Source organism: Dipodomys spectabilis, unplaced genomic scaffold (genome assembly GCF_019054845.1).
Source record: "Dipodomys spectabilis isolate Male_0828 unplaced genomic scaffold, ASM1905484v1 ptg000089l, whole genome shotgun sequence".
Taxonomy (NCBI): domain Eukaryota; kingdom Metazoa; phylum Chordata; class Mammalia; order Rodentia; family Heteromyidae; genus Dipodomys; species Dipodomys spectabilis.
Genome location: NW_024870766.1, coordinates 6,974,292 through 6,987,201, shown reverse-complemented (window position 1 = coordinate 6,987,201; position 12,910 = coordinate 6,974,292). Strand labels below are relative to the sequence as shown.

The 12,910-nt window shown below is 34.1% G+C and overlaps 1 protein-coding gene across 3 annotated transcripts in view; it reads left to right on the top strand.

Moving 5' to 3' along the window:
• The window catches only part of Rundc3b (RUN domain containing 3B), a 104,056-nt gene extending 92,916 nt beyond the window's left edge, over positions 1–11,140 (top strand). For all 3 annotated transcript variants that reach the window (XM_042684731.1, XM_042684732.1, XM_042684730.1), the window contains 2 exons: positions 7,721–7,842; positions 9,139–11,140. In XM_042684731.1, the coding sequence (XP_042540665.1) occupies positions 7,721–7,842; positions 9,139–9,284 (268 nt within the window). In that variant the 3' untranslated portion in view covers positions 9,285–11,140. The remainder of the gene's footprint in view (positions 1–7,720; positions 7,843–9,138) is intronic.
• The last annotated feature ends 1,770 nt before the right edge of the window (positions 11,141–12,910 follow it).

The following is a 12,910-nucleotide window of genomic DNA, read 5'->3' as shown; positions in this document are numbered from 1 at the left end:
TATATATATATGCATATATATATAATAGAGATCTTTATATGTATACAGATAGATACATCTATACATATATAGTTACATAGATATCTATATGTAGATCAATAAATATATATAGATATACCTGTCTATATCTCACTCTTCATATATATAGACATATATTTTTCTTGGTGGATCTGAAAGAGTACTTACTTTCAAAAAATCTTATTTTTAAAAGATAGAGAACATTTAATCATTCTACCTATAGTCTAAGACCCTTTTCCTATTTCTTTATCCTAATTATCTGTAGTATTTTCCTTAGTAATAATCTCTTTTTTTTTCTGGGGGGTCCGGTCGTGGGGCCTGGGCGCTGTCCCTCAGCTCTTCAGCTCAAGGCTAGCGCTCTACTAATTGAGCCACAGCACCACTTCCAGCTTTTTTCTTTTTGTTTACGTGGTGCTGAGGAATCGAACCCAGGACCTCAGGCATGCAAGGCAAGCACTCTACCACTGAGCCACCTTCCCAGCCCTAGTTATAATCTCTTGATATTGAGTGATTTACAAAATCTTCTTTTTAATTTTATTTTTTTATTGTGAAAATACTGTACAGAGGGGTTACAATTACATGGGCAAGATAATGAGTACATTTTGTATCAAGCATTGTAGCCTCATTCTTTGTTTCCCCTTCCCATCCCTTCCCGTCCTCTCCCCGCCCCCCCCCCCACCCAAACCTCCCTGATTTACAAAATCTTAACCTTCATTTTGAACATCACAAATTGCATTACGCTTTTGGATTTTAGCTACTTCTACATTTTATTAATTTGTTTTCACTGTATTTTTCTATCCAGTTAATTTTGTATTTTCCTTGATATCCTTTCCTCCCTTTGTTCCCTTTCTTTTCTTTTCCTTTTCTTTCCCTGTTTTTGTTTCCCTCTTCTTTATCATTGTTTTTAAGTGTCACTATGTTTCTTAGAATGCCTTACTAGGTAGGCAATGAGTTGCTATTCATTTTTGTCTGTTGAGCATGGATACTTATTTTAATGACTCCTAAACTCAGTTACTTCAACAAGAAAAGTTTTGGCAGACTTACCTTCTACCTGCCTTTTTTTTTCTTTCTAGTACTGGAGTTTGAACTCAGTCTCATGCTTTCTTAGCTGGTACTTTACAACTTGATCCCAGTTTTTTTGCTGGTTATTTTGGAGATGGAGTCTGTCCGACTTGTCTGCATATTCTGGCTTTGAACCATAATCCCTTGAGTAGATAGAATTGTAGGTGTGAATCACCAGTGCTCAGCTTCCCACCTTCTCACTTTCTTTATTCTGTGTCTTTTTGCTACTGCTGGTTATCAAAGGTAGAATTCAAAATAAGTTTGACTTTGTGTTGTTAAAAACTTTTTTTAGAGAATTTTGTGCTTTTTCTTGTTTCATTGATTATTAGAGAAACATAGTGGTAAACAGATTGTTAGCGGGATAAATCAGTAGATTCCTTATACTCTAATTCATTCTTCTCACTATGATTTAAGATATTGACTTTGGATATTTCATACAGGTAGATCTATTTCCTTCACATATTCTTATGAAAATTAGGTGTTACTAATATGTATCATATGCTGTTTATACCATTACCCCCTGTTAGAATAATATTCTTTTGTTTCTATGTATGATTGAAAATTTTAATTTACAGATATTTGGTATACTATTTTACATGTTATGCTCCTGCTTTTTAACTAAAAATTGTGACAATATTAATTCTTGGAAAATTAAAAGATTGTGTCTTTTTAATTGCAGTATCCACAGTGTCATGTTAAAGAGTAGGTGAAGTATTTTAGCTAGCAGAGGTATACTCTTAAGTGTCTATAAATTTACCTCCCTAATAAAGAGTCAATAAAGAGTCCTATAGGGAATATTTATTTCTAGTTTCTATACCTTCTGGTGACTAATGTTATAGGTGTGAACCATTGTACCCAGCCCTGATTTTATCTTTCATCACTCAGTTATTCCTTTAGGAAGGGACCATCCCTTTCTTTCTGTAATCATCTTCTATTCTGACTTGACCTTAGATGTTAGTATTGCTTTTAGATGGTCCTGTTTCTAAACTGATATCCTTGAATGTAAAGCATATAGCTGGCTGGTAAAAGTTCAAAGATGAATGACCTACACTTAAAAGATAATAGTAAGCTAGACTGGAGATATGGCTTAAGTGGTAAAGCACCAGCCAAGGAATCATAAGACCCTGAGTTCAAACTTGATACCAGCGACAAAATAAAAATAAATTTCAAAATAGAGAATATAGGTATTATGCTTTAGCAAATTTTTATTTTGTTTGTTAATCATTTTTAGGAAGAAAGGAATCTTAAAATAGTATAACTCTGCCTCTATGTACATGCATGCATTTTTCTGCAGATAATATATATGTATTATGTATGTATGTATGTATGTATATTTTATTTTCTACCTGACCTCAGCAAATGTTTGGGGAAAATGCATGGCATAGATTGTCCACATTATTATTATTTTCTAATTTTTATTTTTTTATTTTTGATCTGTAGTGAGGCTTGAATTAAGAGCCTAGGCAATGTCCCTGAGCAATTTAGCTCAAGGCTCTACCACTTTGAGCCACTTTGAGTCACAGTGACACTTCTGGTTTTTCTGGTGGTTAATTGGAGATAAGAATCTTATGGAATTTCCTGTCTGGGATGTCTTTGAACCAAGATCCTCAGATTTCAGCTTCTTGAGTAGCTAAGATTACAGGCATGAGTCACAGGTATCCAGTTCACATTTTTTTAAATAATTGATACAAAGTGTATGATATTAAAACCATCTGTGCGGCAGATCCAAGAAGGTAAGTAAGGCAAAGAGGATTGAAGTTGGTGGCTGAATAGTGAGTGATAGGCCTGTGGCTATATAGTGAGACCCTATCTTAAAACATATGAAGGGAAAAAGGAAGATTATAGGAAAATAAGAAATGAGTTCAGGCCAATTGCTTAATTTCTTTGAACTGGCCCTTTTGGGTATGAATGGAGCAAATAGTTTGCTATTGAATGTAGATTTTATTATATGCTAAATACCCATAACATATGACAATTCCTAAAAGTTTGATTGATCTGTAACAATGTAATAACATATATTAACAAATTTTTGTGCAGTCAGAATATGTAATTCTTAGTTTTTTCGGTTCTTATTTTGAATGAGTTAAAGTACTGAAATTTAAATTTTTTATTTAACAACCATCAATAACTGTTTATTGGATTAATAGGTCTGGTGGGTTACATTTAAATGTAAGTGGGTGGGGTGTTATTGAGTCTAAGATAGGACATACTCTTGGCCTTTTAAAAATATCACTAGGAACTGGGCTCCAGTGGCTCATGCCTGTAATCCTAGCTACTCAGGAGGCTGAGATCTGAGGCTCATGAGTCAAAGCCAACCTGGGCAAGAAAAGAAATGTCCATGAGACTCTTATCTCCAATAAACCACCAGAAAACTGGAAGTGGTGATGTGGCTCAAATGGTAGAGTCCTTAGTTGAAGAGTTGAGGGACAGCACCCAGGCCCAGAGTTCAGGTCCCACAACCGACAAAAAAAAAAAAAAATCACTAGGTACAACACTTAAAAGATAATAATATTTAAAAAAAAACAGCCATTGAGTGGCTCATGCTTGTCATCCTAGCTACCCAGGAAGCTAAGATCTGTAGGGAAGCTGTGGCTTAAGTGTAGAGTACCCAGCCTTGAGCAAAAAAGATCAGGGATAGTGCTCAGGCTCTGAATTCAGAACCCAGCACCAGACTGATGATAGATAGATAGATAGATAGATAGATAGATAGATAGATAGATAGATAGATAGATAGATAGATAGATAGGCACTTTCTTATATGGATAGCTTATTACATAACAAAATGTCAGATGGGGTCTCATTGGAAATCAGGTAAGAATGTACAAGTCAAAGTCATTCCTTGCCCTACTGAAAGCAACTGAATCCATATTTTTCTCCTAGATGGTTGGTTAGTAGTCATCTTCAAGCAAGGAAGCTCTATTTTAAGGTAGTATATTCAATGTCTTATGAATAACTACTTAATTAGAGGTTGAAATTTTTATTATTGCTCTTATCAGTCTTCCAAATTTTATTTCTAATACTTATTGGCAGTTGATTATTTAAAGTCTATAAAGTCAAAGATATTTCTCTTTCACAAATTGAAGGTTAGAAGGTTCAAAATCACTTTAGATTTGTCTGTCTGATATTCCAAAAGGAGCTTCTGTAGTCATACAGAAATTAACAGATTTCCTTCCTACAGTGAGTGTATACGTGGTAATTATTGTAAATATATGCTGTCAAACTCTCAGTCTTACAGTATACAATTTCACAATTTTTCCTTATAGGTGTTTTGTTGTTTTAAATACATTTTTGGCACTATTGGGTACTGGTGGGCAAGTTCCATACTGCCTAAGCCAGGTGCCTAGTACTTTTTGTGCTTTTCAAAATTTGTTTCCCAAGTAGGATCTTGTGTTTTTATCCATTGAACTTGGACCATGATTCTCTTACCTCAGCCTTCTCAGTTGTTGGTACAACAGGCATATGCTAACATGTGCCCATCATATTTATTAGCTAGGGTCTTACTCAATTTTTTGCCTCTGCTGGCCTTGAATCATTATCCTTTCTCTACCTCCAAGTAGTTGAGATAACAGGTGTATACAGCCACACCTGACTGGTTTTCTTATTGTTGTTGTTTTTAGTGTTTTTTTTTTCATTTGAGACTGCATCTTATTATACAGTCCAAGCTGTCCTGGAATTCTCTGTATAGTGTAAGCTACTTGTCTCAAACTTTCCATCCTCCTGCCTCTGCCTCCCAAGTGCTGGGATTGCAGGTATGTACCACATGCTTTGTTTGTAAACACTTCCATGTAAAATTTTTATTTAAAAGATTAAGTTAGAAACCAAACTTAAGCCATCCACTTAAAAAGCAAAGCAAGCCTCTTTTGAGGGCATAAGAAAATATTGTCTCTCTTATCCTCACTTGTGAATAATAATTTTTAAAAGTTGGGTGTGTTGTAAGAACTCAAAATTCTCACTACAGAAATCTAAAAATCAAGTATGTCATTTACAATAGGGCTCATTTTCTGTTCAATTTCTCTGAGTGCTGAGTAAATCTAGCTGTGTGAAACATTACTTGGGCTAAATCCAGCAAAGTGAACATTTATAAATGCCATGTATAGTCATTTAGGAAGTCTTCATGCACACACACACACACCACATGACGTTAGACTCTACTAAAGTAGAATTTCATTAATATTTTTGAAAAAACTGTAGAAAAGTAACATTTATAATTGCCCATTAGGTTCCTATGATGTTTTCTTTTCTAGCTAAGAACTATGGTTTTAATGAAAATCAGGTAAAATTTCCAATGATATGATTAGTTTAAATCATTTACTAGATCTATCTTTGAGAAAAGTTTCAAAAGATAGGAAGCCAAGCCATTCCTCCTATACTAGAACAGTGATAAGGTAGTAATTAAGGGTATAGAATCAGCCAGGCTACTAGGTTGAAATGGGTTTCTTCTTCTATAAAGTGAAAATAGTTAATAATTCCAACTTGTTAGGATACTTGTGCAAATCAGATAACTTAATACACATATATAACGTAGAACTGGGATTGTACAAGTGTTTCATAAATATTTTATTTGGGGGTTACTTGGGTTTGAACTTAAGCCTTACGTTTGCTAGCCAGGTATTCTACTCTTGCTCTTTACCTGGGCTATCCTAGTCTTCATTTTTATGCTTACTACCATAGCTGTGATGATAGGCACATGCCACTTTTCTTTAATTTTTTTCTTTTGTAATGGGGCAAGGTGAGGAGGTTATCTCACAGACCTTTTTGCCTGAGCTGGCCTATAACTTCAATCTTTTTTATCTCAGCCTCCCTTGTAGCTGGAATTTCAAGCATGTACTACCATACCTAGCTATTGGTTCATATGGGCTTTTGCAGACTTTGTTTCCAGGTTGGTGATGAACTGTGATCCTTCCAATAATCATTTCTGAATTTTAGGTATGAGTCACATGACCCAGCATGGGTTTTGTTTTTTATAAATGTGTAACATGTAGCTTGTGGAAGCACTTTTATCAAGAGGTTTTTCTATAATAGTAGAACTGTCTGTTGCTCAACAATTATAATTAACAGCTTTTATACTCTCAAAATTTGAAAAGTTCATCATCTCATTCATTCTTCACTTCTTAGAGAAATAAACCCAATACCTGTTATTTGTGCCATCACTGTGACATCCATAGTGTTTTATCTTAATAAGATTGATGAGGAATAACTTTAAAAGATGATTTGACAAAAAAAACTACTGTTTTGGTAAAAAAAAAAAAAAGATTATGGCAAATGCCTTTTCTGTGTTTTTGTTTTAAATTTTGGCTACTGTTAATTTGGCTTTAATAAAAAAATGTTTTCTTAAGCCCGGCACCGATGGCTCACGTCTGTAATCCTAGCTACACAGGTGGCTGAGATCTGAGGATCACGGTTCAAAGCCAGTCCGGGCAGGAAAGTCTGTGAGACTCTTATCGCCAATAAACCACTAGAAAAATGGAAGTGGTGCTATGGCTCAAGTGGTAGAGTGCACTTCTTGAGCTGAAGAGCACAGGGACAGTGCCCAAGCCCAGAGTTCAAGCCCCACGACCAACCAAAAAAAAAAAGTTTTCTTTTTCCTCATTTTGGATAGAACCTTAACATAGTATCTGGCCATAAGTACTCAAACCATATTTAATAACAGTTACCTTTGGTAAATCTGTAGCTTTCCATTTATACATGAATTATCATCAAATATAGTTATAAATTAACATAATCGGAAAAGGGATGCAAAACAGCTGTTGCTATAACTTAAGTATGATAAATACTATGGTTGTGCAAATGTTTTTAATTGTATTCTGACTTGTAATCTTTTGGATAAATGCCCAAGAATAGTAATGCTGGATCATAACATACTTTTATGTTGAGCTTTCTGAGGAATATCCAAACTGCCTTCCACAGTGTTTGCAACACCTGACATTACCACCATCAGTGTAACAGGGTTCCTTTTTCCTTTTATATTCTTGATGATGGACATTATTACTGGTGTGAGATGGAATGTCAAGGTTGTTGAGAATTTATGGGCAGAAACATTGAGCGTTTCTTCATAAATTATTGACCATGTTTACTTCTTCTGAGAAGTCTTTATTTAGCATCTTTGCCCATTTACTAATTTGGTTATTGATTCTTTGAAAGTTTAGGTTTTTAAACTACATTTTTCAACCTTCTAAATTATAGGAATTTATATAATTTTGTTTTGTTATTATGTAATAGGTGTAGTGATAATAAGACATTGAAGAATTCTGAAGTACTTGAGACAGTTGGTCTTTATTAAATTAGACCAATTTTGTTTCTTCATTTGGAATAATCTGTAGATGCTATGGATTTTTGAAAATTACTAATGACTAAAATAAAAGTTCCTAATTTCAGTCATCTGGATTATTACAAACTGATGTGAGGATTTTAATTTGTTTGATAAATTATTTTTCTCTTAACATTGTCTAATGAGTAAAACTAGATATACCTCCAAAGCAGGTTGGGAGCAAAAGTGTAATTGAGATCATACTGAAACTAAGATAATGGCAAAATTCAAGATAAATCTTGGGATAAAAATAACCAGAAATTTAATTAGTTTTAATCAGTCTCTATTTGGGGGAGAAGAAATGTAAGACTTAATATTATCCTTATTTTATAGGAAAAGTTATCAAAGTCTTGACCAGTTATCAGCAGAAGTTAGCCTTTCTCAGACTTCGTTGGATCCAAGCCATTCACAAGAAGGTGATGGAAAACAAGACACATTAAATTTAGTCAGTGAAGGTAAAACAAAAATCTATTTTAAAGTTATCTTTAGTGTTATCTATATTTTGATTGCAGAAATTTCCAGCAAATAACAATGACCTTTCTATAAAGCATGCTAGAAATTAAGCTGCCTTTGCAATGAAAATTGGTCTTCCCTTGTTTCTTTCTCATATTTGTGTCCTTCTCAGAACGTATGTGTAATTGTCTCCTTCATTTCCTCATTTCTTATATGCTTTTACTACTCCAATTGGTATGTGCATCTCTTCACTTTACTAACATGACTTTTATCAAGTGCTCAATGACTGTCAAATTGCTAGTCAGTTCTTTGTCTTCATTCTTCAAAAGAGTGTGTAAATATATGTTATATATGTATGTATATATAATATGTATACACACATATGTACACACATAATGGAGTGTTATTCAGCCATAAATAAGAATGACAACTTCAAAGAGTTTATAGTGTAATAAAATAAAAGAGAGGCTTCAAAAACTTCAAAGAGTTTATAGTCTAATAAAAGAGGGACTCCCACATTTACCATACAGCGTAACAGGTAAGTACAAATGACTATGGGACATTTTGGGACGACTATTTGAAGTAATATATAATAGTCAGAAATGTCTGATATCTCTAGCTCAGCTTACATTTCCATAACAGCATGACTAAAACTTAACTTATCTTTTGTCTTTGGAAACCTGCTAATTTTCAAATGCCTTAGTCATTCATGGCTTTGTGTCTGCCACTTATAGCTGGTATTTGTAGACAGTCAGTCCTGAAAAGAACTTGCTTTTATCTCAGCCATTATACCATTCATCTTTCATGGTTCTAAGTCTAGTACTTAAGAAAGGAGATACTGAATGAACTACTCAGTAAGTGAATAGTCTCTTGAAATGAATACTTCAGTTTGGGTTGGGGCAGTCCAATCTGACTAGGATCAACCGAAATTACTTAGCCAAAGTAGTTACTTCCTAGTTTTTCTCTGGCCTGAGCACTGTTAACTGGTTGGTAGTTGAATAGTTTTATTTTCTTTTACTAACCATCTGGAAATGAACATGTTTATCATTTTTTAAAGGTAAATTTTAAATCTTGCTTGAAAGTAAGGTATTTCAAATATCCATTATCTATTACTTTCAATAGAAACACAATCTTGTGTAGTATTTTTAAAGCTTATGCTATATATGCTGAAAGGTCAAGTTATCTTTGGATACAAATCTTTGTCTTCATAGTTAATATTTTCAATATCTTACAAATTGTGGAAAATTTCTCCTAGTGTCTCATCCTGAAGGCTATTGTTATTTTATCACAATTTTCAGGTAAAGAAGACACTCCCTCATTACTTGGTCTCTGTGGGTCTCTAACATCAGTGGCAAGTTATAAGTCTTTAACAAGCCTAAAATCTAATGACTACCTAGCAAGTCCTACAGCAGAGATGACAAGTCCTGGCCTAACTCCATCCTGAGAAAACTTTATGTAAAAACCAAAAGTTTCTATATTGTAAATGTTCAGTTTACATAAGTTTGACTGCTGGGAGGCCTTTGAATTTTTATATTGTTCTGGTACTTGTTTGAAATTCTGTTGCTTAGAGTTCAGTCCACTCACATAGACAGACTTCTGAGCCAAAACACAATGGGCCCTGCTATTTTTCTTTTAAAAATCTTGTACTTGCCATAGAGGAAGTTCAAAATTAAAGAGGCTTTAAAAAACTTTCAAAGATCCTTCAAATGAAAAATTCTTTGCAAGTTGTACATAGGTATTATTTAACTGATTTTTATGTGTTTGTTTAAATGTATCTTGGTGGCCACAGACTGAGTTCAAAGTTTGATTCCAGGGATTTATGCTAAGTAGTTTCTTTCACCCTCTTATTCAGTGAATAATTTTTTTCATTTTTTCATGATACATTCTAACTTCTAATGTTTTCACGCCATGTATTCCTGGGGGAAGTTCTTAGATGCAGCTTCACAGTGACTGTTTAGTTTTCCTTTTACACTGATCATTTGATACCAACAAAACATTTTCTAAATTTTGTGGGAATGTGCCTTGTTAGGCAGTTACTAACTTAATTTGTAAGGGTTATAGGGAGCGTATTTTATATTAGTGAAAAATAAATTTATTACCTTTGTTTTTGTGAGATCTTCTTTAGACATCATCAATGTTAGAATGTGGTCAATGATGCCTAAAAAGATGGAAACGTTTCAAAATGTAGAATAAATGTCCAAAAACTGTTATGACAGAAAATATTGCAAGTTTGGCTTATCTGAGACACTTTTAAACAAAGATAACTAAAATAACCATCATATTTAATAATAAACATGTCTGACATGCAGTGGTATTTCTTTCTCCTTTGTGAATAACTACAATAAATCATGTCATGCACATTTTATAGCCTTTATCATTATGCCATGTCATTTTAAAATTGATGTTAATGTTTTAAAAAATGTCCCTACACTTCTATAGGTAAATTAATTTTTTTAATATAATCTGTATTTTAAATCTTTTTGCAGTTTTTGAAAGAGCTACATTTGTCCCTAAAGATTCCACCATATTGAAAATGAAAATATATAAAGTATATTTTCTATAGTAAGTAATATGAGGAAAACATGATCAGTTGTGCCAAAGAAATTTTATACATTGTTTACATGAAGAGGCCACAATACTTACCTGGGACTTCATATGATATTTTTGTTTATTAATAAAACATTGTATTCAAAATAGCTTTGATGTGTAGGAAGAAGTTCCTTGTAATACTTTTTATTTGAAGAAAGCTGAACCTACTATATTTGTTGTTTTTGTTAGAAATGTCAGAGTGTGATGGTTCTCTGTAATATTTTTAGCTTAGTCTGATAATTTGGTATAGAAAATAATCAATAGCAAGGAAGCAGCCTTTAGCCTTTAGATCAAACAGTCCAAACACTGTGATTTAGGGAGAAGAAAGCCGGCAAACCCTTAAAATCATTTATCTTAGATGTGCCAGAGCATACTCAGCAGAGATTTATTCCTTTAGCTTAAAGCTTTACAACTTGCAGAAGTGCAAATATTCTTGAGAAGTGATACCTCTAATTTGAATACTTACGTATTTTACTTGAGAGTGAGAAATCCAAAGAAGTTTTTAATCAGCATGAGAGATGGGAGGAAGTTATAAAATGAAGACAGGAGAAACCAGGAGGAAAACTGAGAAGGAAATGGATTAGAAAGAGAACTTTGAATACTTTAGGCTGGCCTTGAACTCTACCACTGCATTCCTAGGAACTGTCAGAATGTCTAAATGCTTATCCTTCATGTTCCACTCACAACTGACATTTATGATCCTTTCCAATTTACAAAAATGTTAAATTTTTCCATACATTTTTATGATGTAGAAGTAAATTCAAGATCACATAGTTGGTACACTATTTCAGATTTGTCTAATGAAAACAGTCATTTGTGCACGTAAACATGCCACTAGCTGCAGACTTAGACCACAGCTGAGGATCATGACTTCTCCTTGGAGCTCTTGGCATCAAATTCATCTGCTATTGTGAAATTCAGGTTTTTATACAGTTCATTTCACTAGAGGTAGTTTTTAGATGTTTGCATGAGTAGACAATGTGTATCTTAATCTTTAATTTTAGGTGGCAGTGTTTTTCACACCCAATCCCCCAAAATAGAATGTTCAAATGTCAATATTTCCATGAGTATTTTGTTGCCTTGATGTACTATACTTGTTGCATGTATATTAAAGCTTTTTATACCATGAATAATGATTTTTTTCATTGATTTAAATTGTACACTGAAATTTTAACAAATGTCGTAAATGAATTCACATCCAAAATAGTAATATGAAAATGATTTGAGAAATCCTTATTTCAATTCAAATACTCCTTTTTGTTTAAAAATAGTAGTACATAGCATAATGCTTCAGTGAAAGACCAAATATGTGACAGTGGTCCCAAACAATTGTACTGGAATTGAAAAATTCTTATTCCTTCATGACACTGATTTTTTTTTTTTCAGTCCTGGGGAACTCTGGCCTGGACACTGTCCCTTGAGCTTTTGCTCAAGGCTAGTGCTCTACCACTTGATTCCAGCTCCATTTCTGGCTTTTTTTGATAGTTTAATAAAGAGGCTCATAGATTTTCCTGCCAGGCTGGCCTCTAACTGTGATCCTCAGATCTCAGCCTCCTGAATAGCTAAGATTACAGGCATGAGCCACCGGCACCTGGCCATGTTCTTATTAGATTACAAGGACTAAAGCACTGAAGAAAATATAAGGGAACTCAAGAAGTTGTAGGCAAAATACAACAAAAAGCTATTCACATTCTATAAATCCTGTCACCTCTGACTACCAGGCTACCATAAACTGTGTACAGTGAAATGGACTAGACTATTATCTCCATCCAATCCAGAAGACACAATTACTTCTCATGGACTGCCCAACTATCTGCACACGTTCTCTGCTTTGACTTATAAAGACCCTTATCTATAGTCAATATAGGTTGTTCCTACTTTCCTTTCCTAAGTTGGGGTTATAAAATTGTTAGCTCTAGGTCTATTTGACATTTTCAAATTGCTATAGATCTTTGCTACTAAAGTTGTGGACATTTGCCCCAAGACCTGGTCCTTTTCCTGGCTGGACTCCAACAGCTCAATAAACACTACCTTATGCTCACAGTGACATTATATGGCCATCAGGTTTAACTGTATTATTAAGGATGAATTTGAAATTGAGACAAATTGCTTCTCAAAGAAGTCTCTGGAAACTGAAGAAATATCCAGACATTGTCCATAGTGTTCTTGTAGGTCTTCTTACCAAAGCACATACTCCATTTCGTGGGTTAGAAGGAATATTTCCAGATTATCTTGCAAGTGCACAAAATAAGGGACTTGCTATCCCAATGCCTCAAGCACCCTGCCGTGCTCAGGGCCCTTGGAGCACATGGTGTGTCACACATAAACAGTGACATTTTTCACTTCTTTTCCAGTGTGGATGCCTCAATAAATGTTGATAGGTTAGAACTAAAAGCACTGACCCCTGCCTCTTTTGTGTGTGTGTGTGTGTGTGTGTGTGTGTGTGTGTGTGCATGTGTGTATGTGTTGGTGCTTGAACTC